Genomic DNA, 27,555 nt, shown 5'->3' on the forward strand with positions numbered 1-27,555 from the left:
TCGAAATCACACCAGAGATCAGACATTAAAGAAATGAAAGCCCTTCAACAGTAGACAGAGTGAGCACTGCTGGGGCGGGGGATCCAAGACCTGAGCCTGGAGCACCTCAGGTGGCCCAGGGCCCAGGGTGGGAAAGAAAGGCCAGGCCTGGGGACGAAAAAGAAAAGCATACCGTGACAGCCACCAAACAGTACTAAGGTCAGCAAAGCTGGGACCTGGGCCCCTTTACTAATTTACACACTAAGCAAGGAGCTTCAGCGGCAAGTCCCACAGGGACTGTGACTTGATGGTACGATGAGAATCAGAGGCTGGTTAACAGACATCTCCTCTGGACAAGTTCACAGTCTGATGCTGCCACAGACCCAGCTAGGAAACGCGAGAACTCCAGAAGGAAAGACACGAAGAATGGAGCAAAGGGACTAAGAGAATGAACCCCTCCAAGGCTCACACAAGTCCAGAATAAAGTGACCTCTGAACAGTCCTGACATGGAGTCTTGGTGCCCATGCACAATGCCCATGGGAGGGCAGCTCTACTGAGGGGCCTCTGGCATATTCCACAGCAGACACTTGGTCGTGGGTCTCCATATCATCATATAAAAACTAGAGGCCCAGTGCATGAAATTTGTGCGGGGGGGGGGGGGGGAGAGGAGACACAATGGCGGTTCCCTCAGCCCGGCTTGCACCCTCTCCAATCTGGGACCCCTCTGGGGCTGTCAGACTGGGATTGGGCCTAAACCAGCAGTCGGACATCCCTCTCGCAATCCGAGACTGCTGGATCCTAACCGCTCACCTGCCTGCCTGCCTGATGCCCCTAACTGTTCCCCTACCAGCCTGATCACCCCTAACCACCTCTGCCTTGGCCCCCACCACTGTGGCTTTGTACGGAAGGACATTCGGAAGGCTGTATAGAAGATGTCCGGTCTAATTAGCCTTTTACTAGTATAGATGCAACAAATAAAAATACACTGCAGAATGGGGAAAATATATAACTTTATTTTTAACCAGGGGATTCTCTTTCCATTTAATAAATACAAATTAATAAAAATACTTTGTTTTGCAAAGAGACCATCTCTCTTCTTTCTCCAGATTTCTTGGAAGCCCCCGTGGCCACCTGCTAAAGTGGCTGCAATGCCCACGCTCCAGCCGTGTCCACAGATCACATCCCCACACACTTTCCCTCTCTGTGGAAAAGGCTCGGCCTCCTGCAAATGAGCCTACAAATACTGTTTAGGTGCAACACCTCTTTCCCTCCCTTCCAAATACAAGTCCTTGTACTAATTCCAAATCTCAAAAGGCGCCCTTCTGAGGAGAGAATCTGGTTTCCAATGAAGCCCAATACGGAGCCCCTTTAGCCAGTATTTGTTAACCCAAGAAATTATGTGTGAGGTGGCAGTGCAACACACACCACACCTACCCACCAGACACATCATGAAAGGGGAGGAAGGGACAAAGGAAAGATCTATTCTATGTCTTGAAGGCCGTCCCTTATTTTAAAAATAGAAATACCTATTTAAATGTAACCTGTTTGAAATAGGCTGAATGTGTGATTCTGCAAGCAACAGATCTGTTATTGCTCATAATGGCCCCTGGCATCGTACTGCTGAGCCGCCCATACTGGAGAAGACTGACTGTAATCCACACGTAAGTGATTTATGTCCACTGGGGCCTGGGACCCCGCGTGCCACACTTCCACAAGTGAGCGCAGGTCAAGTTTGGAGATAAGGCACGCCTCTGCTCTGCGCTAACAAAAGATCCCTTCCAAGTTGCAAAGAATAATTTTGTCCCAATAAGTCAAAGTTCCTGCTGCAACCACAATGTGCAAAAGCCTAAAACTCCCTGGTTTTGAGACTGGAAAAGGTAAACTCCTATAGATCCAGAAGAAACTGTGACTAAAACTTTCAGCCTCCTATTTTCCTGTATTAGTAACTGAGGCATGACTGTCATCTTTGATAAATGTGATCAGGAAAGATCATTGGTCTGTGTGGTAGCAGTGAGCTTCTCCATGTGCCCCAATGTTCAGTCATCCACATTTTAAAAAGTATTTATTTCCTGAAAGTATTATTAAGTGTGATAGTTTGAATTCACAACAAATGAAGAAGATGTAACTAGATAACAAAAACACCTGCTTGTAAAAGACAACACACTGAAACAGCTGCGCACTGCTCGTGGGGCACACAGGAGCCAGAGGGACCACAGACGCCCAGCCCTGCCCTTTGCCTGGGCTCCAGTCCTGAGGAGGCCAGCACAGACCCCCTCAGCACTCAGGAGGGAAGGGAAGCTACTAACTGTTGGGTTCGCAGGCGCTTCAGCTGGGAGAGGTAGTGGTGACAGCTTTGACAATCTACCTGAACCACCTTGCTGGAACACTCTAAAGCTGCATCCAACTGTCATTATCCTACGTGAATTGTAATTTCAGAAGAGAAGCCCGTTTGGGGTGGGAGGGGTGGAAAAGAAGACCAGAGCTGCAGTTCCACAAGCTTTCCTTTTTTGGTACCAGCACAGAGTGTCCCTGTCGCTCAGTGTCCTGGAGGAGAAACACTGGAGACTGCCTGGTGGTGCGTGTGCACACACACGGGCAAGGCCTTAGAGCCCCAGAGACTTCTGCACGATCTGCTTGGCGATCTTGTAAAACTGCTCTCGGTCATCCCGCCACATTTTGGAAGCATCCACGTTAGCTCCACTTTCGTCGTTGGGCTCTGGAAGAGAAGGCAGACGTTGTCCACATGAAAGGGGCTCCTAAAGTAAGGTCTGAATTGACAAAATCTTCATTCCACCCCCAAGATGCGTCCCAGAAATAAATAAGAGATGCTGATGACTGAAATGCTGGGGAGGAAGCTTGTTGTTTAAGAAACAAACAACAGCCCCTCGCCTGAGAAGAGGCGTGAGGTCAGTGGAGAGACACATCTCAAGGCAAGATCAACTCTCATGACTCCTACCTTCTGAGCGTCTAAATGTGCCCACAGAAGTCATCTACCTCGCTTAGCACATAGGACAACTGGCACATGACCTGCGGAGCGCCCAGACAGCGAGTCACAGACTACCCACCCGCCAGCTTATTCCTCCAGGGCTTGCTCTGTGCAGACACTTCTCTCAGAGCCCTTCTCGGTGCAGCTCCCCCTAGCAACTACCAGAGTACATGGCCAGGCAGATGTGGCCCCACATGGTCTTTCAGCCCATGTGGACATCTGGCCCCAGACTAGTCCATGGGCTGGCCACACAGGGCCAGCAGTGGCTCCAGAATAGAATCAGCAGACATAGAGAGGTAGGCAGGGCCGGTGGGAAGTGGACAGGGGAACCAGCAGTGACAGAGGTACAAGCAGTCACCACCATGTAGAAACCGACAAGCAACCAGATCAGAATAGAGAAGGCTGCCTAGAGGCCAGCAGAACAATGAGTACAGTCCTGAGCTTAGCATGGACTCTAGCCCTTTGCCTCCTTCCCTAAGCTGCCACAGCGTCTGTGATCCTCCAACCAATAGCACTGTTTCCCTCTCTTCTTCCATTATTCAACAAACACTTCCTCACCAGCTCCTGGGTGGGAGGCCTCATTCTGGACACTGGCTATGCAGGGGGCCCAATGACCTGGGCCCTCTGAGAGACACCCTCTCATGGACCCACAAATGCCTCATGTCAAACTAAGTGCTACAAAGGGAAGAATAGGACAGCAGGAGGCAGGATGACTGGGGGTACGCAGGCTTCTCAGAGAATGTGGCACTTAGGGGACCCCTGTTTGAGCCAGACTGCAGGGAACAGCTAAGCACAGACAGAGCCAGCCCCCAATCCCTGTCCACAGCCTCTGCCCAAGGAAATTCCAGTGCCCCAATGGCTTGCAGAGGCCCAAGGACCATACTCTCCTAGAGCAGCACCGGGACAGACAACATAACTGAACGGGAGACCACCTGGCCAGACTAAGCGCGGTGACGGTGCTGGAAAAGCAGCTCGGAGCAGGGGACTGGTATTCCAAGAGGAGTGTGTAAAGACTACATTAAAAACTTTCAAAAAAGGAAAATAATTTAGAGCAAAAATGTTTATAATAGAACTTATAGCTGACATCTGAAGATAGCCAAGTCAAAGCCTCTCTCTCGTCTTCAGACACCTTTTGTCTGATTCTGTTTGCTCATGTGAGAATGGAGAGAGTCTCCAGCTTAAAACACGCATGCTGGTGTGGCTCAGTTGGTTGGGCATCGTCCCATGCACCAAGAGGTCACTGGTTCGATTCCTGGTCAAGGCACAAGCCCAGGCTGCAGGCGGGATCCCTGGTGAGGAGCGTGCAGGAGGCAGCTGATTGATGCTGCACTCTCACATAGATATTTCTCTTTCCCTCTTCTTCTTTCATCTCTTCTCTAAAAATCAATAAACTATTCTTTAAAACAACAACAAACAAAAAAAAAACATATACACTGAAATTTTTGACTTCAGGTTCCTGGACTTGACTGAATCCTAAGCAGTCAGCTAAGGACCTCCAACGGCCCAAACCTAGTGGCCGCTCAGTTTGGCCTCCAGCTGGGACCTCCGACAGCACTGTCACCTTTCTCCTTCTGACATGCCTCCATTTCCTAATTTTCCAGACCACTTCCCCCACTCCTGTGAGGACCTTTCTCCTTCTATGTGCCCTTTCCTCCACTATCCCCTTTGTCCTACCTGTCACCGACTGTCTTATCCACAGATGATCCCATATCCTCACTTCCACGACCCACCCTCAAATGAATGGCTTCCGGAGGGTAGACACTCATGCCCCAAACTGTTCCCTTCCAAAAATTATGCTCCCTCTGGATTCCTGTACCCAAAGACAGCACCCCATTGCCCAGGCACTCAGGTCAGAAACACAGAAGGGATTATGCTTGGAACAGTGTATACAAATAACATGAAATGAAAAGGCAGAAAAGTATATATATAAACTCGTCAAAGACATAAAGCTGGATTATGAAGTCGAGGATGAAATGAGGGAGGAGGCACAGCCACTGAGCTATCTGGCTTCCTCTACTAGCAGCGAGCCCACAGTGGCCAAGGCTTTCCTCACCTGCCAGCATGCTCACCACCGACAGGAGGATCTTCTCCACGCTCTGCACGGGGCTCCACCTCTCGGCACTGCTCTCGTAGCCCATGGGGTCGTCGCCTGGAGCATGGAGGATGGAAATGCAGACTCTCCCATCAGGATAGACTGTGGGGGCCAGAACACACCAGGTGAGCGGTAACGGGCCAGTGACCCAGCCACAGAGGCAGGGAGCAGGAGGTGCAGACACCGAGAACGGCTGTCTGTACAGCTGGAACACAGCCTGAGGCCCCAAGTGTCAAGCTCCCATCCACAACGCTCCCAGCCACATGGTCCTGGTGGGCCTATACGGACCGCTCAGGTCACTGCTCACCCCCTGACGGACTCTAGGCTGGTCTGTCCAGTTCTAGTCATTATGGGACAATTCCACTGTCAAATGGTTGTTTTTTAAAAATATTACATCCAAAAGGAGTAAAGGAAAGGTTATCTGGCAATCAAATATTTCACCAAAATATAATCAGGATTGTCCACAATAATTCTACTATTAAATCCCTGAGAAATGTTCACATGGCTAGGACAAAGACAACGGAAATTATTTAAGTATTTTTTAAAAGACACCGGATTTCTCTTGGTAACTTACCCTTTAATCTACGTTAAACTGTCCTTCTAAACTGAAACCACGATGTCAATACCACCATGATTAATTTGCTGAAGTTCAGAACATAAAAGTGTTTTCAGTGGTCTATGTCACTCACTGACACTACCTTTCATGGAGTCACTCTAGGCCCCTCCTGGAATCACTAAAACTACTTCCCAAAGTACTCACTGTTGGGATGAAACATCTCACAGGTAAATCTCATCTTTGGGGGACTTAATGGGTAATCAAGCGGGAAACTCAGGATGGCAGGAAAAACACCAAACTCAAAGCAAGTGTCTTCTGGGCCCCTGAAAGACATAAATACACAGAACTTGAAGGTAATTTTTTCAATGTCTACCACGCTTTAGAAATGAGTTCAAGACATTTTTGCTTAATTACACATGAAAAGATTATCTAAATACTAATGATGAATTGGTTCTTTTTCTGAATGGAAAATCCTGTCTCATTGTTGCGTTCCAACCTGGTTTAAATCTTAGGTACGAGCACAAAGACAAAGTCACAGGTAGTTTTTACACTAATAGAGGTAACAGTGGGGCCACAGAACCTCTATCATCACAGGATTAGAGAAAACAACTAAGGCCAGCACTGCAAGACCCTGAGGACACTTTGCTTTTCTGTATATGTGATACAATTACATTTTAGGAGGAAGATATAAATTATGGCACATGTTAGAGCAAGATTCTATTGTAGTAAATAAATGAGGGGTTGAGAGTTGTTTTCTAAAGGCTATTTTTAATTTTTAAATGAGCCTCAGAAGTAGTTTTTCTAACCTTCCAGAAACAGGTAAAGAGCATACGTGTGGTCCCTGCCAGGTTCCTACAGAAGGCCAGGTATGCACACGTGCAGCAGTGTTGCAAGCAAGCCCTGACCTGCAGGCCTAAGCTCGGGGCCACACCCTGCACTTACACGGTCACCTAAGCACTCAGTGTCACCAGGCACGTGCATGCCTGTCTACCTGGGTTTACCAACTCATGTGGAAAGTAGCAGAAACAGACTAAACTACTTCAGAAGTCTTATCACTTTAAAACTCTACGCATATAAACGAACACTCTCTTGATCAATATACAATACCATGGCCGGCAGGAGAGGAGAAGTGAGAGCCACCAGCTTGAAACTTAAAAGAGATGAACGCCTCCACCCCATACAAATGTCATTTATAAAATCTGCATTAGAGTAGCATTAACAGATTTCAGACCATTTTTCCTATGTACATTTTTATAGAAAACAGAATTGCTAAACAACTAAACACTACAATAGCAGCAACCACTTTCGGTATGACCCATTAACTCAATAAGAAAAGAAATTCCACTCTATTCCTATGAACCGAGAAGTCTCTTTAGCAACACCTGTCTTTCTCTAAGCCAGCGGTTCTCAACCTATGGGTCGCGACCCCTGAAAATACATCCTGCATATCAGATATTTACATTATGATTCATAACAGTAGCAAAATTACAGTTATGAAGTAGCAACGAAAATAATTTTATGGTTGGGGGTCACCACAACATGAGGAACTGTATTAAAGGGTCGTGGCATTAGGAAGGTTGAGAACCACTGCAAGCAATGACCCCAGCATGTTAATTCTACAGGGTAGTGAGTACCATCACAAGGACAAAAGCCTTGGCCACTGCAGAAGCAGTTCAACACAGGAGACCTGCTGCCTCTCAAAATAAATAAATACAAGATATAGCACAGGAAAAAAATTAAAATATTCTAAAACGATCTATATACATTTAGAAATTGTCTTTTAAAAGTATAAATTTATTTTAAATCTTGATAAAATTATTTTTATTCAGTGAAATTTTAAAAATTTAAGTAGATTTGCAAATATCAGAAACAACACTTATCTCTACAATTAAAGGAAATAGTCAAAAAATTCAAAAACAGAACTTTAGCCCTGGCAGGTGTGGCTCAGTTGAGTGAGCATTGTCCTGGTTGCCAGTTCAATTCCAGGTTGGGGCACATGCCTGGGTTGAGAGTTCAGTCCCAGGTCAGGGTGTGAGCAGGAGGGATCGATGTTTCTCTCTCACACAGATGTTTCTCTTTCTCCCCCCTCTCCTTTCCTTTCTCTAAAATCAATTTTAAAACATATTTAAAGGAAGGAAGGAAGGAAGGAAGGAAGGAAGGAAGGAAGGAAGGAAGGAAGGAAGGAAGGAAGGAAGGAAGGAAAAGGAAAGGAAAGGAAAGGAAAAGAAAGGAAAGGAAAGGAGGGAGGGAGGGAGGAAGGTTGGGGAAAAGAGCTTTATTTTCATTTGGTGCCAACACTAAGGGCTTTCAATGACACCACCATAGTGGACGCCAGGACCGAGTCACAAGCCTGGAGGCTGGGCTGTAGTAAAATGCTCAAGACAGGAACAACGCAAGAAGTGTTCAGTGGAGCTAAATAGTTTCAATTTAAGAGGCTAATCTTGATTCTGAAAACTGTGTCCTTGCTACTTTAGGGGGAAGCCACAGTGAATAGGTACTTTGTTTTGGAGGGTGTCACTGCATAACAGCGCCCAGGGCCTTGGCCTGAAACCAGGACAGGAAAGCCACAAGAAGAGGCAGGAATGGGGTGGGCTCCTGGAAGAGAGGTGGCCCAGCAAAGCTGCAGGGAAGGGCAGACGCCTGGGACAGGACTGCAGGCCACCACCACCAGGAGCTGTGCTCTTCCTGAATGGTGCCCTGGAAGCCTTTCTTTCTGCACACAGGGTCAGGACAGACCACACACGTGAGGTTTCCCATCGGCCCACGGCTCTTTTCCAGAAGACCTCAGAGCAGACAGAAGTGCCACTCTGTCCTCACTCCTTATGTCCTTCTGATGAAAGCTGTCAGGAAGTGCTGCTTTCACTTAAGCAAAGCTGGGATATCGAAGGATGAAATGACTTAGTCAAGGTCTTAAATCAGTTCAGTCCCAGAATTAAGAGTAGAACAGTTCAAACTGCTAACTCAGAGGCTGGGCAAACAGAGATATTATCTTTAAAAGCAACAGTGTTACTATGTCAGGAATGCGTGCCAGTGCTTCAGTCTTTCTGGCACCTCTGATTTAGTAGAGGAAAAAAATGTCTGGGTAATGTTTTTGGAATGAGCCAAATGGTACTTGCTCAATACTCTGATAACAGTTCTTTGTTTCTCATAATAGAGCTTTCTTTAAAATAAAAAATCCACTGGATCGTCTGCAGCCTCAGAAACATGATCAAACATTTCCTAAAGTGTTCCCACATCTTAAATATCAAAGTGATTTTCAAATGTTCTGGTTCGCTACTGGTTTAAAACCAGGGATCCTTTCTCTTCCAGAGGTGCTGGTGCCTGGGACAAGCCTACAGCTGGGCCCATGTGGGCAGTGGCATGCCAGCTGACTGATGGAAAACACTAGCGAGTAAATTCCTGAAGCAAGACAGAGAGACATAATTAGTATTATTTTTGGACAACTTTTAGTGCCATACTCCAGGCAATAAAGAAGTGATAGCCTCCTTTCTTCACTAAATGCCTCATCTGAAAATCTTCAGGGGGAAAAAATGTACAAGAAAAACCAAGGAAACAAAACATTTTATTTATCTGAGGCAACTATACATTCTTCAAAGCCTGAAAATTATTTTTTATCTTATTAATTAAAATAATGGCCTAAATTATTTCAGAGCTCTGAGATAGGTACTTATTTATTTGTTGAGACGAGTATTAAAGCAAAATACCCACGCTGCACTCTATAAAGGAAATTGTTCCAAATCGCTCCTCTGATGACTACCTCAGGTGAGTCAGATGCTGAGGAGCAAATACTGAGAGCAACATGGAGGTCTAACCCTGACCACTGTTCATAGTGTCCGCTCTGCCTGAGGAACAGCTGCCTGCTGCTTCCTCCTGGAGTCCTGGCGCCCCAATTCTGCACCATCCATAACAATCAATCACCTGTGCAGCTAGGCGCGCGTGGTGTGAGCCACCTGCCCTTGGGCATGTCCTAGCACCACAGCCCACATGGCTCTCCAGCTGGGGCAGGTGGTGAAGAAGCTGCTTTTGCTGTTCCCTTTTTCAGTTTTGTCACAGCGCACGAACAAAATGTCTCATACATGTGACAAGGGTTTAAATAATAAAGATTGTAAACCCATTCATTAGTACTTAAACTTGAACTGGATTACTAAGGACGGTTACGCTCCAAAGACATAACCGCCTGAAGCATAAAAAAGAAAGGCACCCGGCTTCATAACACCTTCCACTTCCAGGTGGGTCCCAAAGAGCCTGGCAGGCCATGAGGGGAACCGGCAATACAACCCAGTCAACACGTGTAGTCCTCAAGGAAAAGCAGATAAATTCCACAATAAGATCCCACTTCACACCAGACAACACCAAGTATGTGTGCGGGGAGAGTGGAGAAATGAACACCCTCACCTGCGGCTGGTAGGAATATAAAATGATGAGTGAGCTACTGTGGAAAACAGTTTGACTGTTTCTTAAACTGTTAAACACAGATTTATTCTATCCTCCAGCAACTCCACTCCTGCGTATCCAACCAAAAGAAACAGAAAAGCATGTCCACACAGACAGTTCATAGCAGCACTCTAGCCCAAACATGGCGACACCCAAGTGTCCATCAGCTGATGAGCGGACACATCAGATGGAGCCCATCACACGACTCAGCAACAAAAAGGGAGGAACCACTGACACTCTGTGACCCAGAGGAATGCAATCTATGCAGTACACCGAGTGCCAGAAGCCAGACACAAAAGACAAGGTATTTTATGATTCCATTTGCAGGAAAAGTCCAGAAAAGGCAAATCTATTAAGGTAGAGAGTAGAGTAGAGCTGCCTGCAGCTGAGGTGGGGATGGAAACTGACTGCAAATGGGCATGAAGACCTTCTTGGAAATGTTCTAAAACTAGATTGCGATGATGACTGAAAAACTCTGACCTATACACTTAATACAGGACAACTTATGGTATATAAATTACATCTCGACAAAGCTGTGAAAAATTTTACACTGGGGCAACGCCTCAAGCCATACCAGGGTTTCTTGACCTCAGCACTGCTGCATCTTGGGCCAGACAACCCCGTGCTGTGCTGGAAGCCATCCTGTGCACTGTGCGGTGTTTAGCAGTGTCCCACCAGATGCCAGTAGTGGAGCTCCCCCTACCCCTCAGTTGTGACAACCAAAAATGTCTCCAGACATTGCCAAACGTCCCATGGTGGTTGGGGGGGGGGGGGGGGGGAGGGAATCAACCTCAGTTGCCACTGGTCTATACCTGCTGTTCCATAATTTGCTTCTTCCTCTCCATAGCCACTGTGGACACATCTCTAGGGCAGTATGTGGATTCTGCCTGAGCCCCTCCAGAGCCACATGGCATTCCACTGTATGGATGATCTGTAAATTACACTGGACAATGACATGTCCATATTACTGCAAACCAGGTACATGCCCTTGACTGGGAATTGAAATTGTGTCCTCCTGGTGCACAGGCCAACACTCTAACCACTGAGCCAAGCTGGCCAGGGCTCATGCTGAGATCATCATTGCAATAGCACTTCTATTGAAGAAATTCTTGGACTTGGGACTGTTTGGTCAGAGAATACAATACAAATTATAAGCATCTATCTTAATGTCTCAGGTCTGTTTTGGTAGCACAACACCCATAAGAGAAGCTCTATGATACTTTTCTGTCAACAAGAAAGCCTAATGTAAGGGTGGCTACTGTGACCATGATGTTCACACCTAATGTAAGTCAAGCCCAGTCCTAGGGAGAAGCAACAGCCTGGGGATCCTTGCACCCATGGTGGTAACCCAGCTTGGGCCCAAATGTGCCACAGTAACATGGAGGTAGAGTCAGCAAAGGGTCCCCAACCATTCAGGAAGAGGAAGTCCTTGTCATTTTGTCACAACCGACAGATCCCCCTGGTCTAGAGAGGGGACAGCAGCTAGGCCATGGACCAGGCAGGGAGGTCACCACTGCCAACTACTTCAAGAATGCTGGGGCCGTAGCCGGTTTGGCTCAGTGGATAGAGAGTCAGCCTGTGGACTGAAAGGTCCCAGGTTCGATTCCGGTCAAGGACATGTACCTTGGTTGCGGGCACATCTCCAGTAGGGAGTGTGCAGGAGGCGGCTGATCGATGTTTCTCTCTCATCGATGTTTCTAACTCTCTATCTCTCTCCCTTCCTCTCTGTAAAAAATCAATAAAATATATTTTTTTTAAAAAAAAAGAATGCTGGGATAGGACAGAAACAAGGTGGCAAAATTCCTAGGAACTTTATGTTTTTTCCAGCCATTGAGGATATAATAGCTGTCCTGTACCCCATACTACAGGGCTCCAAAGAAAAAGCATGTCCAACCTCCACAGTTAAGGACCTCAGATAGCTCCCCAAACCCACAGCCAGGGGCCAAAGAGGTCACACAGCCAGACCCTGGAACATGAAGCCACTAGTTCATGGATGCTAAAGTCCTGGCCAAGTGGCTCAGCTGGTTGGAGCGTCGTCCCATATACCAAAAGGCTGTGGGTTTGATCCCTGGTCAGGGCACATATCTAGGTTGCGGGTTGGGGTGCATATGGGAGGCAACCAATAGATCTCCCTCCTCCCTCAAAAAAAAAAAAATTCAATAAAAAACATTAAATAAAGAAAAAAAAGGATGCTGAACTTCTTTGTTTTGATCCAGATAAGTGAAGGTAAGAGAAGCAGAGTGACTGGCCCAAGACCATTAAGCCACGGCAGCCATATGCCCTGCTGGCCCACCTCCCTCAGTCTGATAGGAAGCCCCTGCCCTTCTTACTGAATATAGGCTTCAACTCTAACATAAGCTCCGCAGAGAGTCACCAGAGTTATTTTCCCCTACTGACCAGACAACGGGCAGTGGTGATCTTATTATTTAGTTCTTCTTTGTTCATTAATGTGTTGTGCTCCCACCCCAGCCCCCCAGTCTTGTTCTTTCAGGATGGAGGTTCAGGGTCACCCCTACTATGCCTATATCTGTGAACAAGTACTAATAACAGGCTCTCAGTGTTTGTGTGTCTGGGACATGTGAAAAGATGTTTTCTTCCCGGCACATTTGGGATGGAGGCTCTGAAGGTAAGCTGCAAACTGGAAAATGAGACATGCATGACTTTTACAAACACTAGGGTATGGAAGAAACTCTAGAAACAGTCAAAGAATAAAAAGAAATAAAGAAAACCTATCACTAAGTAGAGAAACTCAGCCAGCTGTCTGCCAAGACAGGAGGGTGAGCCGAATCAATGGGAGGACAGTTAATTCCTTAATAGATGTTTTAAGCACACTGGTGAACGGCCTCTTGTTTGTGAAAGGATCTGGAACAGGACCAAAACCCACAAACTCACAAGATCCTGAAGCAGGGGAATTCCACATTAAAGCAAAAGCTTTATTCAAACAGAGAAGTGCTCTACCTAAAAAACAGTTCTAATTACTTTTTAAGACAGGTTTTCATAATATTGATTTAATTTTATACTGTTTATCTAAAATTAGTAATAGTTACCCTAACAGATTTTAAACAATAAACACTATTGAAAAGCCATAGTGAGAGGCTCATGTGTCCCTTTAAGGGCTTCTAAATAGTCTCCTGGGCTGTGCACAGTCACTACCTCCCAGAGACAAAAGGCCTATCAGGTGCCCACAGACCTGCACTCAGAGGGACTTCCAAAATCTGTCCCTACAACCAGGCCTGCTGCCTGGTGTATGTGTCGTTGTTAACACAAAGGAGTGCACATGATACAGTAAGTGAGAAAAGCAGGTTACAGAACAAGTTCCTACAGTGTGATATCTTGTTTCTTTAAAAATACAAACAGCTACGCTAACATGAGTACAGTATTCCATTGAATGTAGGTCATTGCTGTCCTGGAGCCCATGCTGTGGGGTGAAAGACACAATGCAGTTACAAATACACGCTGCAAAGACATGCTCATGCCAGAAACACTGAACACAGGAACACTATGGGTATCATGGACCCAAGCAATGAAGATATTACAAATGATCAGGAAACATTAGCATGCTGTACTGTCTCTGGATAGTGTTTACTCATTTTTGCGTATAAAAAAAACTTATCTTCACATCAATTTTCACATATTAGTATTAATCTAACTCATAGATGACAGCAGCAACTTGTTTCTCAAACTAACATGTAAATATTAGGAACTAATGTCATACAAGTGCCAGGAAATTTTAGAAAGTCTGATTACATTTAAAATTACATCCGGAAATCAGAGTTCACTCTTGATGCAGCAGCTTCAAGCTTCTCCCAGTCCCTTCCCATTAAGGCACTGCATCCAACGGGAAAACTTCCTAGCTAGTTGAAGACCTCATCTCATGAGAAAACTGAGGACTGATTATAAATCTCAACTACCTAAACGTTAGCTGACCACATTTTCTTGAAATACACTAAGTCTAAGAATAGCCAAAAAATTGTACATCTAAGGTATAAAGAAGGCAAACAAAGAGCCTGGGTCATAGAGCCATAGAAGACTCTAGAGTCAGAGGTCTATTTGTTGCTCTTTAAGCAACATCACTGTACATGAAACACAGTTACAATCTTTCTAGACTGGGTAGGAACCGCACTGGTCAGTCATCTCAGAAGAACTGAGCATGTCTCCCGGTCAGGGACGATGGAAGGCCAGACAATGCACACAGGAGAGGCAGAGGGCAAGACCAGTCCTGGTATGCAGGTGGGGTGGCCACCCCCACACGAAGGAGCCTTTTCAACCTCAAAGCCTTGGTTCTCAGAAGTTCTTGAAGCCAAAGCCACCCATGCTGTTTGAAACTAATTCAGCACAACACAGACCATTCAACATTTATTTTAAACTCTACAAATATATAATGCTTACTAAACCTTTTACTGGTGGTGCTAAGGAAACACTTTCATTTCTTATGGATAAATGTTTGTGTTTCCCAGCTTCAGATTATCAGACTAGAGAAGAGCTAAATTTCAGACACACTTGCCCTTTTTTCTGATCAACACTTCTTAGTACAGTTGCACTGCCAAACATAATGCGCAGATCTAATTTCCAGTAAAGTCTTAAAGACTAACAACACATAGGATTAACTTACATGATCAATGCCTCCCATTCAAAAAAATTCTCTTCATTCATGGGGCCTGCAGAAAAAGAAAAATAGCCACATTGTAACTTTGAAGGCAGCTTTGGCTATTAAAAGTAAATTAGAAAAAGGTTAACTTTAGTGTCTCACCTGCCACAATTCCTTCCGGAGGATTCAGTGTTAATTCTATAAAATTAAAAAGTAACACCATAATGAAACAGAATGAATATTACGTTGGCATTTTAACAAAACAACTGTAAAAACTATACAAACTATAAATTATATAGTATACATATTAGCAGATCAAAATTCTTTGTACAAAGTGAATGACTGACTGCTCCAGTTACATTTCTGATTAAGATTATGTGAATAATTCTTTATTCCAGCAAAGCAGCAGAATTTTAGAACTAAAAACCCTTTCATTCTACAGATGAAGAAACAAACAGAAAGAGTTAACTGTCTTTCCAAAATACTCCTGCTGGTTATTTTGATTAAAGCTCATAAATCAAACACAGTATACTATTTTCCAACTGAAAAACACAGTATATTATATGCCAACTTTTGACAAACTAGAGATGTGAGGAGAACTGAGGCTTCAAAAGCTTAACTCTGAACCAAGCACATCGAGCACTGCACAGACCAGCTGCCAGCCTCTAACATCACTGCACAATCTATGAGCCCCACAAATGTAATATTCCACAGAGTATCAGACTTCAGCACTGACAGCAGAAATACTAAGAAATAAGTGAGAGGCAGCACTGCTCAGCAATTTAAGATTATTATGTAGTTGTTGAAAACGGTGAGGCCCAGCTCTGGGACTTAGAAGCTGCCACTAAGAAATGTCATTTTAACTCCGGGCCTCCTAGTTTTTATGAGATACTCCCAGTGAACAAATCCAGAAATACGAGAAGATGAAAACTCATGGGCAATAAGGATGGCAAACAGGAGTAAGGAAGCATGCCCCATTTGGGCTGAGGAAATCACTAAAATAGTAAGAAACATGCAAACAGAAGATCTATAAACGTGAACGTTGTTTGTTTTTTTAAAATATATTTTTATTGATTACAGAGAGGAAGGAGAGTGAGAGAGAGAGAGAGAAATATCAATGATGAGAGAAAATCATTGATCGGCTGCCTCTTACACACCCCACACCAGGGATAGAGCCCACAACCCGGAAATGCGCCCTGACCAGGAATTGAACTGTGACCTTCTGGTTCCTTGGTTGACGCTCAACCACTGAGCCACGCCTGCCTGGCTAAACACTGGTTTTTAAAGAGACATAAAATTAACAAATCCCTGCTAAATAAACAGGCCTAAGGACTGGAAAAGAAAAAATAATTTGTCATTAGTCATAGATGCTGTGCCAATATACACAGAAAGTCCAAAGGAACCTAAAGAAAAATTATTAGAAAAAGTACATTTGCCAATACTGCTGAATAGTTTGATGTATATATAACTGAGTTGTATTTCTATATATTAGCAAGTTAGAAAAGGGAAGTAATAAAAATGATACCAATTATAATGGGAAACATGTAAAAATAATTTCATTGTTGTTAATCCCCACCTGAGATTTTTCCATTGATTTTTAGACAGAGGGGGAAGGGGGGAGGGAAAGGGGGAGAAGGGGAGGCGGGAGGGGGAGAGGGAGGGGGAGAGGGGGAGACATCAATGGGAGAGAGACACATCCATTGGTTGCCTTCCGCTCGTGCCCCTACTCTGCTGGCACAGAGTTCCATAAATCAATGGAATAGGACAGAGCACAACCAGAAACAGACACATGGAAATACAGACCCTCAATTCACTCTGAAGGCAGTACTACAGAACAGATGGAAAGGACAGGCTTTCCCAAAAATGATGCTAATCTTTAGACAAAAAAAATAGCACTTTTCACCCTGACCAGTGTGGCTCAATCGGCTGGGTGTTGTCTCATGCACCAAAAGGTTGTCGGTTCCATTCCCAGTCAGGGCATATGCCTGGCTTGTGGGCTCCGTCCCCCATATAGGGGGTACAGCTGATAGATGTTTCGCTCTCACATCAATGTTTCTCTCTCTCTCTCTCTCTCTCTCTCTCTCTCTCCCTCCCTCCCTCCCTCCCTCCCTTCTCTCTAAAAATCAATTAAAAATTATTAAAAATAAAACTTTCCCTCCATTTCACACTATGTACAAAAAAACAAAATATATAAGAAAAAGGAGAGAAGGGACACGTGAGATAATAAAAAATATATGCTGGTCTCTGTTCCCAGCTCCTGGCTCAGTGCTCCTGAAACCCTGGGAAATTCATTCCTAAGTGATAAGAAAATCAGGAGTATCTTTGGTTCTATTAGGGCTCTGCTCCTGTCCTGCCCAACTCCTTGTCTCTGACACAAGGCTCCTAAATCCCTTGAACTCGCTGGGTGACAGGAGTCTTTTGTTCTAATGAGGTGACTGTAGGTGGGCTCCTGGGTGGCTCCTGGATGAGGGCTGGTTCCCAGAAAGACAGAAATAAGACTAGATATAAGCCTGGAACTTTCAGCCCCCCCTCCCCCGCCGAGGGAGATGTAGGTAATGATCCATCATGCCTATGAGAGGACTCCATAGAATCCCAATAGCATGAGGCTCAGAGAGTTTCTAGGCCAGGGGTGGGCAACCCCTGGCACGCGTGCCAAACACGGCACGCCAGTAACTTTTGCTGGCATGCGAAACCCTCTCTTATAATCTTCCATTTACAATTTTTTTCTTAATATCAACTTTTTTATTTTTCAGATAAATTCACTGTAAGTGCATCTTAGATAAATAAATAATTTTACATAACAAGTTATCTTAAAGACCATAGACATGGATTGACGAAAGAGGGGAAGAGCAATTTCTATGCTTCTGCCTTAACTCTCCCTGCCTTCCTAGATCCGACCAGTGTTTTGGTTTTATCCACATACGCTTGTGAATCTTTGTTCTCAGTGATGAATTTTGTTAAGTCTCATAATTGGAGTAGCCTGATGGATGAAAGTAGTAGCTCATGCATATCTCTGAAAGTCACAAAATATAGACCTGATGTAAAATCTCTGTCATCAGTGATACAGCAGCAAAAGTCTCAGTGATAATATCAAACCGAGTCATAAAGTTTTCTGTCGGACTATCAGTGTACATGTATACATTAAAAATAAATGTATTTTTCATCATCATATACTGTGTTTTTGTCGCTCAAATGAATTTTATTATTTCTTCAAGGTTCTTCACATACATACACCTTAAGAGATATCAAGTAGGCGTAACATGTTCTCAAAAACTTAGGGTTGGCACGCGGAAGTATTTTGAGTCAGAGATTTTGCTGGTTTTGGCATGCACTCACAAAACGGTTGCCCACCCCTGTTCTAGGCTGTTGACCACGCAGAGGAGCTAGGAGAGTAGCACTCCCAGAGAGGGCACCAAAGCTGCACACCCTTTCCCCGTATCTTGCCCTACCCATCTCTTCCCTCTGAGGGTCAATTTATAGCCAATCAGTCAGAAGCACAGGTGACAACCTGGACTTACAATTGGCATCTGACATCATCTCCAGGTAAATGGTGTCAGGACTGGAGGGCACCCAGCTGGTGTCACAGAATTGTCTGGTGGAGGGAGACCCCCCACATCTACTTTCACAAGTGTTGTGACACACAGTATAGTTTTCTAAACACTGCAAAAGATGTGAACAGACATCCAAAGAAGGCATGCATGGAAAGTCAGCACGTGGAAAGATGTTCAACATTGTGAGTCATAAGGAAAAGGAAAAATAAAACCACAAAAAGATGTGGCTCTACATCTTTATCTGTAAAAATACCTTTATTCATTCAAAACAGAATTGCTAAAATAAAAAAAATTTTAAAAAAAGACAGGCAATGCCAAGTATTGGCAAGTTTAGCAATTGGATCTCTGATGCATCATTGGCAGAAATGCAAAATGGTCTGTTAAACAGTTTGACCATTTCTAATAAAAACAATTTAAACGTATACTTACCCTGAGACCCGCAATTTTACTGGTGGATATCTACTTAAGAGAAATGAAAACATATATCCCCACAGGTGCACACATGAATGTTCATACAAGTTCATTCATATAAACCCAAACTGGAATCAACCCAAATGTCCATCCTCTGTAAATGAACAAGGTGTGATCTTGTGTACAGCACTTGGCAATGAAGGAACAAGCCACTGACACACCCAAAAAAATGAATTACTCTCAAAAGACTAAGTGAAAGAAATCTATTTATATGAAACGCTAGAAAAAAATGTAAATTTTATCAATAAGCTGACACCCCCAAAATTAATTGCAGTTGTTTTATGAAATATAAAACAATAAATCTCCTAGAGGATAATATAGGGGAATATCTTCATGCTCTAGTAAAAGTAATAATACAGTTAATAACCAAGAAGTACTAACCATAAAGGAAAAGACTGAAAAAATTAAGAACATTAAAAGTAAGAAACTCTTGACATCAAAAGATACCTCTTTTTTAAAAAAAATATTCCAAAGATTACTTAAGAGAGCAAAAAGGTAAGCCACAGCCTAGCTGGTGTGGCTTAGTGGTTGAACGTGGACCTATGAACCAGGTGGTCATGATTTGATTCCAGGTCGGGCACATGCCCTGCATACTCAGTGGGGGGTATGCAGGAGGCAGCCAGTTGATGATTCTCTCTCATCAGTGATGTTTCTATCTCTCCCTCTCCCTTCATTTAGAAAACTGAAATAAGAAGTGTCTGTACAGATAAGGAGCAATGAAAACACATTGCTGGAGGGAGTTTAAGTTGGTATTTTGGAAATGAGGTTGCTATTACCTACTAAGACCCAGCAACTCCTCATAGGAGTACGAACACAGATATATGTGCATCAAGAGACATGTCTATGAATCTTTTTTCCCACTTGCTGATGTCATCACTCAGAAGAGCTTCAGATTCTAAGTAGCAACCAACATGCTTCTATGCAGAACAACTTATACCAAATTATAACAAATCCCCTATGAATCCACCTCTGGAAAAATACAGGGAAATACTAGGTGAAATGTCACTGGATTAATTATGGAGCTTGATATTTAACATTCTGGCATGCTCCCTAAAGAGACAGAGGATACCAGCTTAAGCAAGTGAGCATGTGATGACCCTAAATCCTCAGATTAAAAAAGAAAAGAATGCATGCTTTGATGGAAAAGTAAAGCTAAACAAGGAGGAGACTCTCCTGTGAGGAAGAGCTGCCACGGGGTGGGAGGCCCACCCCATGGGGTTCTAGAGGGCTGGCAGCCTTCTCACTTCCCCTGGCTGGGAATGCTCTCTCTGAGACCTCCCTAAGCTGAATGTGTCCTTCCTTGTACTTTTTTCTTTGTCCCATTATATTTCAAGCTAGTAAATAGTTTTAAAAGCTGTTACTGCAACAGTTCTGACAGGGAAGATGATGCCTTAGGCGGGAATGGCAACTGTGAAAGTGGTAAAGTGGCCCATAGGCAGAGGTGGCAGGGCTTGGTGATAAAGTTGATGTGCTATGTGAGGACAAACAAAGGGAGTCCAAACCACTGAGCGAGTGGTGGCGCCATTACTGGAATGGGAGAGTTCTCACTTAAACATGGGAAGGCCGAGACATCCGTAAACAGACAAGCAGAGGTGACTAGCAAGCAGTCGAGAATGAGTCTGAAGTTCCAGGAAGGATGGATGTTGGAGGCAGAAAGTGGGGAGTTACTGCATGGGGAGTGCACAGAGCCCCCAGGGCCTGATGGGATTCTCCAGAGCAGTATTTCCCAGGGAACATTTGGAAATACAGGGGGTTGTTTTTAGATTGCACAGTGACTGGGGAATGCTACTGCCATCTGGTAGGAAGTGACCAGGAGCACTTAACATTCTTCCATAAATGGGTCCCACACAAGGGAAAATTATCGCACTCAAAATGCCAGTAACACCTGTGGAGAAACCGTGACCCAGGAAACTAGTAAAGGGACGTCTGTTACTAAGGATGAAGAGGAAGGGACAGCAGAAGATGTTAGGTGAGGCCAGTGAAGTAACACAAATTAAGTGTTGGTTCCAAACACCAAGTGCTTTAGTAAATACTTCAAGGAGGGAAGAACCAAGTGCAAATGAGGTCAATTACCAGGGAGACTGAGACCGCTGGATTTGGCAAGACAGACCTTGGCTGTCTCAGCCCCTCTTTGTATCTCTTCACAGTAGTAAACTTGGAGAAGTAACCCCAGGCTTTATATACCTAGTCATCTGAAATCTCATCTGGTTTTTATGTCAAATCACATTTTTGTAAAAACAACAACAACAAAAAAGAAATAAACAACAGATTAAGGCAGATGGGTTATAAATTGCTAAGGGGAACAGGGGGGCTGGGGTTGGAAGGATGACAATGTCAATGTTAATGGAGAAGAGTGCCTAAGAGCAACACAGAGAAATAATTACACCAATAATTCTCATGGAATCTCAAGGAGGAGCTTACACCAAAAAGAGCTGGCTTTCTTCATTTGTGGAGTTCCCCCTTGGAACTTCCCTCTGTGCCACCCTCCCTTTAGGGAGAGAGCAAAGGGTTGTCTAACTAGCTGGAGAACCAGCCCACATGCAGCAGCCTTCCCACCAGCATTCTTATTCAACAGCGGCATCTACTGGTCAGTATGAAACTACAGTAACCCAGTTCACTACATAGAAGGAATGCTGTGGACTACACACACATAGGCACGCGCACACACACTACAGTTTTGTATTTACAGATAAAACAACTTCAAAAAGAGAAACAAAATCTTAACAATGCCAGAGAAATTTGCAAAGACCATGCCACTCATTGCTTGACAATGTTGTTAAAAGCATTTTTTAAAAGTGGCTTAAAAAACAGCTGCCACACAAAATGAAATATAAATTTAACCTTTAACCCAGCAATCCCATGTCTCAGAATCGATTCCACAGAAAAACTGGTAAAAATAAGAAAAGATACATGCATAAAGCTATTCATTTCAGGACCATCTGTAATGGCAAAAAAACTGGAAATGATTCCAACACTATCCAGAGGGGACCAGTCAACTCATGTTACATCTACCTAGAGAATACCTGCAGCTGTAAAAAGGAATGATGAACACCTCTATGCACCAACACAGAATAAACTCTAGGACATCTACAATAATAAAAGCATAACATGCTAATTAGACTGACCATCCTTCCGGACTAAGGGGCTGCGAGGGAAGCCCAGGTCCCGGGTGCCTGCCAGTGGCCAGAGGGAAGCCCGGGTCCCAGGTGCCAGAGGGAAGCTGGTGCCAGCAGCCGGAGGAAGGCATGCCTACTCTTGCACAAATTTCGTGCATTGGGCCTCTAGTATAAAATAAAAAACAAAGAGGAGGAAAATGTGTAACTTGCATCTCTAAAAAAGTGACTCAGGTTAAATGAAGTCACTGGGGTGGCTCTAATGTCATCTGACTGGTGTCCTTACAGGAGATGAGGACACAGACACAAAGGTTACCACATACGGACACAGGGAGAAGACAGCTGTCTATATGCTCAGGAGAGGTTACATTATATGAAGAATTCTTGCAACTTAATAAAACAAACATAACTAAAACATGAGCAAAAAACTCAAGACACACCTTCAAAAAGATATTATGGATGGCATCAACACTAATAAAAGAGAAAAATGGTAATTGGCGTACCACGATACCCTTTTCATTGGCTAATCAGGGCTATATGCAAATTAACTGCCAACTAAGATGGGCAGTTAACTGCCAACAAGATGGAGGTTAATTTGCATATGTAGGCACAATGCAGGGAGGTGAAAGGGAAAGCAGGAAGAAGCCCCCTGCCACTGACAGTGATCGGAAACTCAGGGGGAAGCTAAGAGCTGGGGGGCAGGGTAAAGGCGGCCCTGGGGCTGCCTTTGCCCTGCCCCCCAGCCATGATCGGAGAATCAGGAGCCTTTTCCGCCCTGGCCAGTGATAGCAGGAAGTAGGGGTGGAGCCAGCGATGGGAGCTGGGCACGGTCGAAGCTGGCAGTCCCAGGAGCTAGGGGTCCCTTGCCTGGGCCTAAAGTGAAGCCCACGATCGTGGGGCCGCTGCCACTGCAGGTCCCCACTGCCCGGGCCGGACGCCTAGGCCAGAGGCGTCAGGCCTGGGCAAGGGGCCGATCCTGCGATTGGAGGGTGATGGGGTCAATGCCTGAGGGCTCCCAGTATGTGAGAGGGGGCAGGCTGGGCTGAGGGACACTCCCCCACATACACCCCCAGTGCATGAATTTCGTGCACCGGGCCCCTAGTATAAACATATTAAATGATACTCAATGTCACTGGTCATTAGGAAAATGCAAATTAAAACCACAATGAGAGGATGGTGACATAGAAATATCTGAACTCATTACCCTGAAAAGACACATTTTCCCCTCTTATAAACAAACAAAAAACAACTAGACGACTACACATCAGGCAAACAGGAAAAACGGCCCTGCTCCAGAGCACCCGTATCTCCTGGAAGGGAGCCTTACCACATGCCTGATGCCCCAATTTTTGCAACTGCCCTTGATCACCTGGCTCCGGAGGCCAAGGGAGCTATGATCCTGGTTACATAGGACTATAATAATCAGTGTCACCCAGAAAAGAGCTCATACCCCAGTCTGGCACCCCAATATTTGTGAATGCTGTCAGGGGACGCCTCTACATCACCTACCTCTGGTGGCTAGTGGGGCTTACACTGGTGGGCCCTCTGGACTGTAACCAACAGAGAAAGACTTTTTATTTTATTTATTTTTTAAAATATATTTTTACTGATTTCAGAGAGGGAGAGAGAGAGCGAAAGATAAACACATCAATGATGAGAGAGAATCATTGATCGGCTGTCTCCTGCATGCCCTAACTGGGGATGGAGCCTGCAAGCGGGGCATGTGCCTGGTCTGAGAATCGAACCATGACATACTGGTTCATAGATCGACGCTCAACCACTGAGCGACACCAGCTGGGCCAGAGAAAGATTTTTTAAACAGCTATCAACCCCAGAGCACAGCAAGAGGCAACAGGCCCAGGAGCCTAGTCTTTCTGTGAAGAAGGCCTATTAACAAATCATCATGACTGCAGCCTGAGAGGCAGGCTTCTAATTAAACTGTAATCCTTTCCAGAGACCTCAGAAGGCAAGTGCTAGCATCATGCTCACCCTCTGCAGAGCTCCAGAGTGCCAGTGTCTCCTGGAAGGGAGCTTTCTACATGTCTGCTGCCCCTTGATCACCTTGCTGTGATGTTAGGAATGGGTAGGGGGTGTCTTGCATTCTTATTAGGTCTCACAGGACTGTGGCAATCAAAGAGGTGATTATTAGCAGGCTACCAACCCCAGGGCAACGCCCAGATAGTGAACTGAGATACACCTCCAGTCTTTCTACGAAGGAGGCTTCTTACACAATTGTCCAGTAGCTTCAGCCTGAGGAGCAGGCTTCAGGTTTGGCCCAGACTTAAAGGCCTACGTAGCTGCTCTCAAGGAACATAGGTTGTAGACACCATCTTGGCCGTCTCCTTCTGCCTTGCTCTAGCTCACTGCATCACCCAGAAAAGAGTGTATATTTGTCAGGAGCCACAATCTCTCTGACTACCAACCAAGGGACGCGTCCAGAGAGACTGGCTCTGGTGGCAGCGAGGCTTATACTTGCAAGCCCATAGGACTATACACACACACACACATACATACATACATATATACTAGAGGCCCGGTGCACAAAATTTGTGCCGGGGGTGGGGGGTCCCCCTCAGCCCAGCCTGCACCCTCTCTAACCCAGGACCCCTCGGGGGATGTCCGACTGCCAGTTTAGGCCCGATCCTAACATCCCTCTCACAATCCGGGACCGCTGGCACCTAACTGCTCACCTGCCTGCCTGCCTGCCTGATCGCCCCTACTGGCCTCCCTGCCAACCTGATCACCCCTAACCGCCTCTGCCTGCTGGCCTGGTCCGCCCCCATCTGCCAACCTGCCCCCGCCCCGCCAGCATGGTCGCCCCTGACTGCCCCCCTCTGCCAGCCTGATAACCCCTCACTGCCCCCCTCTGCCAGCCTGGTCGCCCCCAACTGCCCCCCCCCCGCCAGCTTGATTGCCCCTCACAGCCCTCCTTCCGACCTGGTCACCCCCAACTGCTCCCCCTGCCGGCCTGGTTGCCGCCAACTGCGCCCCCCTCACTGCCCCCCTCTGCCGGCCTGGTCAGCGCTCACTGCCCCCACTGCCGGCCTGGTCGCTCCACACAGCCTGCTGTTCGGCTGTTTGGTTGCCACTCACTAACCCCCCTGCTGGCCTTGTTGCCCCACTCAGCCTGTTCGGTCATCCGTTTGGTCGTGATGGCCCCTGGCTCTTTATATATATATATATTTGCCTACTTTTAAAAGCTGCTGCCTGAGAGCGTGGCTTACAACTAGCCTGAATGCAGGAGGTGAGACCCTTTCCTTCAGGACACTGACCACATTCAACTACGGCTTGGACAAGCACAAAAATTTGAAAGACAACTAAGAGCTGAATGACAGGGTTGAATGACAAGGTTCATCTCCTATAAGAGGCCACTTCCCTCCAAGATGGGAGAGGTGGTTGTTTCTACTACTGTACAGAAACCAACACAGAGTCAAGCAAAATGAAGAAACAGAGAAATGTATACTGCAAATGAAGGAACAGGTAAGACTTCAGGGAAAAAACTTGATGAAATAGAGATAAATAAATGATAATGAATTCAAAGTAATGGTTATAAAGATGCTTGCTGAACTGGGGAGAAAAATGGATGAACAAAGTAAGAACTTCAACAATGAGATGGGAAACATAGGAAATACCAACAGAAGTCACAGAGCTAAAAAACTCATTGACTGAACTAAAAATATACTAGAGGAGTTCAAGAGCAGACTAGATGAAGCATAAAAGATAAGCCAACTTGTCAACTTGAAGACAAAGTAGTGGAACTCACCCAATCAGAGCAGCAAAAAGAAAAAAAAACTTTAAAAAAAGAAGACAGTTTAAAGGAATTATGGGACATCAAATGGATTAACATTTCCATCATAGCTCTCCCAGGAGGAGAGGGAAAGGGGAAGAAATCGTATGTGAAGAAATAATGGCTGAAAACTTTCCTAACCCTGAGAAGAAAATAGACACCCAGATTCAGGAAGCTCAGAGATTTCCAAACACGAGGAACCCACACCAAGACACATTATAACTAAAGTGTGGAAAGTTACATCAAGAAGAGTTTTAAAAGCAGCAAGAGAATACTTCTTGTGTACAAAGATGAGAGAATCATTGATCGGCTTGTCTCCTACCAATAAGGAGACAGATTAGACTAGCAACAGATTTTTCAGCAGAAACTTTACAGGCCAGAAGGGAGTGTCACGATATATTCAAAAGGCTGAAAGAAAAAAACCTGCCAACCAAAAATACTCTCCCCAGCAAAACTGTCATTCAGAAATGAAGGAGGCGAGCAAAACCTAAAGGAGTTCATCACCACCAATCAGACGTTACAAGAAACATTACAGGGACTTCTTCAAGCTAAAAAGAAAGGGTGTTAGTAACAAGAACACATATGAAAGAATAACTCTCACTGGAAAAGTAAATAGATAATAAAGGTATTGGACTAATCACCTCAGACTCATCACAATACGTTCTTTCTCTTAAGACACTTTTTTTAAAAAAACTTCTCGGTAGGATAAGACACTGGGGGGCAGGGGAGGCCAGGGGATTGTCAAGGGCGGGGGGAAAAAAGGACACATATGTAATACCCTTTGTAATACTTTAAGCAATGAAACAATAAAAAAAAAAATTTTTGAGGCAAAAAAAAACAAAAAACAGAACAAAAACCAACTTCTCGGTATGGCCTAGCTGGTGTGGCTCAGTGGTTGAGCATCGACCCATGAACCAGGAGGTTCATGGTCACCTTAGGATTCTTGTTTAGGGCACATGCCTGGGCGGCGGGCTCAATCCCCAACAGGGGCGTACAAGAGGCAGCCGATCAATGATCAATGATCAATGATCAATGATTGTAGCTCTCTCTCCCTCTCCCTTCCTCTCTGAAATCAATAAAAAAAATTTTTTTAAAGAAAAAACTTCTCATTACGCAGTTAGGCTTCCCTCCCCTTCTCTCTCGGCATGTGGGCAAGGCTGGAATTAGGCAGTCACCATATTACTAAAATGGGCAAAGAAAACAAACCAACGACGACTGAATGTAACTGAAGCATTTCTGAACCAGCGCAGCAGTAACGGTCACTTCTGTCCTTTAACGCGTCCTCCTCACAAGGAGGCGGCGGGCAGGGTGGCGGAGGGCGACCGGAGACCACTGCGGTTCCCGGCCCCGCCCCCGCCTCCGCCCGCTGACCGTGAACAAACGGGCAGGCCCGTGGGGTGAGGAGTCCGCTGCCCCGCACTCCGCCCAGGCCTCTGGGAGCAACGACAGACTGGGGACGGGGCGCAGAGCAGGGAGCCGGGAGGAGGGACGAAGGGGCGCCGCCCCGACGTGAGGCTCGGCGGCGGGCAGGCCCCAGACTCACGTTTGTACTCGGCCATCAGCCTCTTCAGCGCCGTCCCCGCCATCGCCGGGGAAACAGCTGTGCCGTCGGACGTCGCCGCTAAGCTCGTATCCTCCCGCCCGAGGACGGGGTTACTTCCGGTCGCTGCCGGGAGCACAGAAGCCCTTCCGGGTCGCGGGGCGCGCGCGGGGGCGGGGCAGGCGCGGAAGTGAGAGGGGCTCGCAGAAAGGGGCGGAGTGCGGCCAGGGGCGGAGTGGGACGTCCCCGTCACGGGGAGGGGGTCGCGCGTCTCTGGCCCTTGGTCCCGGGTGGCTCGGCCCTGCGGCCGCGTTGTGGGGTTCAAGCCGCTTCTAGCAGCCCCCGTTCCTGCGGCGCCTGGTCTTCCCGGAGATTCCAGGGTCGGGTGCTTGGTAACCGCCTGTTCCGTCACGGCGGCCGCAGGAGGGTCCAGTGGAGGACGGGGACGAAGGACGGC

The 27,555-nt window shown here is 45.8% G+C and overlaps 1 protein-coding gene across 2 annotated transcripts; it reads right to left on the bottom strand.

The window, feature by feature from the left end:
* Window positions 1-973: 973 nt before the first annotated feature.
* UBE2G2 (ubiquitin conjugating enzyme E2 G2) lies at window positions 974-27,249 on the bottom strand. Of its 2 annotated transcripts, XM_059686681.1 has the most exons (6): window positions 27,102-27,249; window positions 14,799-14,834; window positions 14,661-14,706; window positions 5,819-5,937; window positions 5,020-5,160; window positions 974-2,696 (listed from the first exon to the last, which is right to left on the bottom strand). In XM_059686681.1, the coding sequence occupies exons 1-6, from the start codon at window positions 27,142-27,144 to the stop codon at window positions 2,584-2,586; spliced, it is 498 nt and encodes a 165-aa protein (XP_059542664.1). In that variant the 5' UTR covers window positions 27,145-27,249; the 3' UTR covers window positions 974-2,583. The 2 variants fall into 2 exon arrangements, with proteins under 2 accessions (XP_059542664.1, XP_059542665.1); XM_059686682.1 differs by lacking the exons at window positions 14,661-14,706; window positions 14,799-14,834 and having other exon boundaries at window positions 27,102-27,203.
* Between the last annotated feature and the right edge of the window lie 306 nt (window positions 27,250-27,555).

Source organism: Myotis daubentonii, chromosome 3, assembly GCF_963259705.1.
Source record: "Myotis daubentonii chromosome 3, mMyoDau2.1, whole genome shotgun sequence".
NCBI lineage: Eukaryota > Metazoa > Chordata > Mammalia > Chiroptera > Vespertilionidae > Myotis > Myotis daubentonii.

Bases quoted from the DNA above. Each gene is read 5' to 3' on its own strand.
- UBE2G2 (XM_059686681.1), bottom strand. From the start codon at position 27,144: ATGGCGGGGACGGCGCTGAAGAGGCTGATGGCCGAGTACAAAC. The intron at 5,938-14,660 runs GTAAGTTAATCC...TATGTCTTTCAG, and splicing joins GAATGGGAGGCATTGATCAT to GGGCCCAGAAGACACTTGCT. The intron at 2,697-5,019 runs GTGAGGAAAGCC...CTTCTCTTCCAG, and splicing joins GGTGGTGAGCATGCTGGCAG to AGCCCAACGACGAAAGTGGA.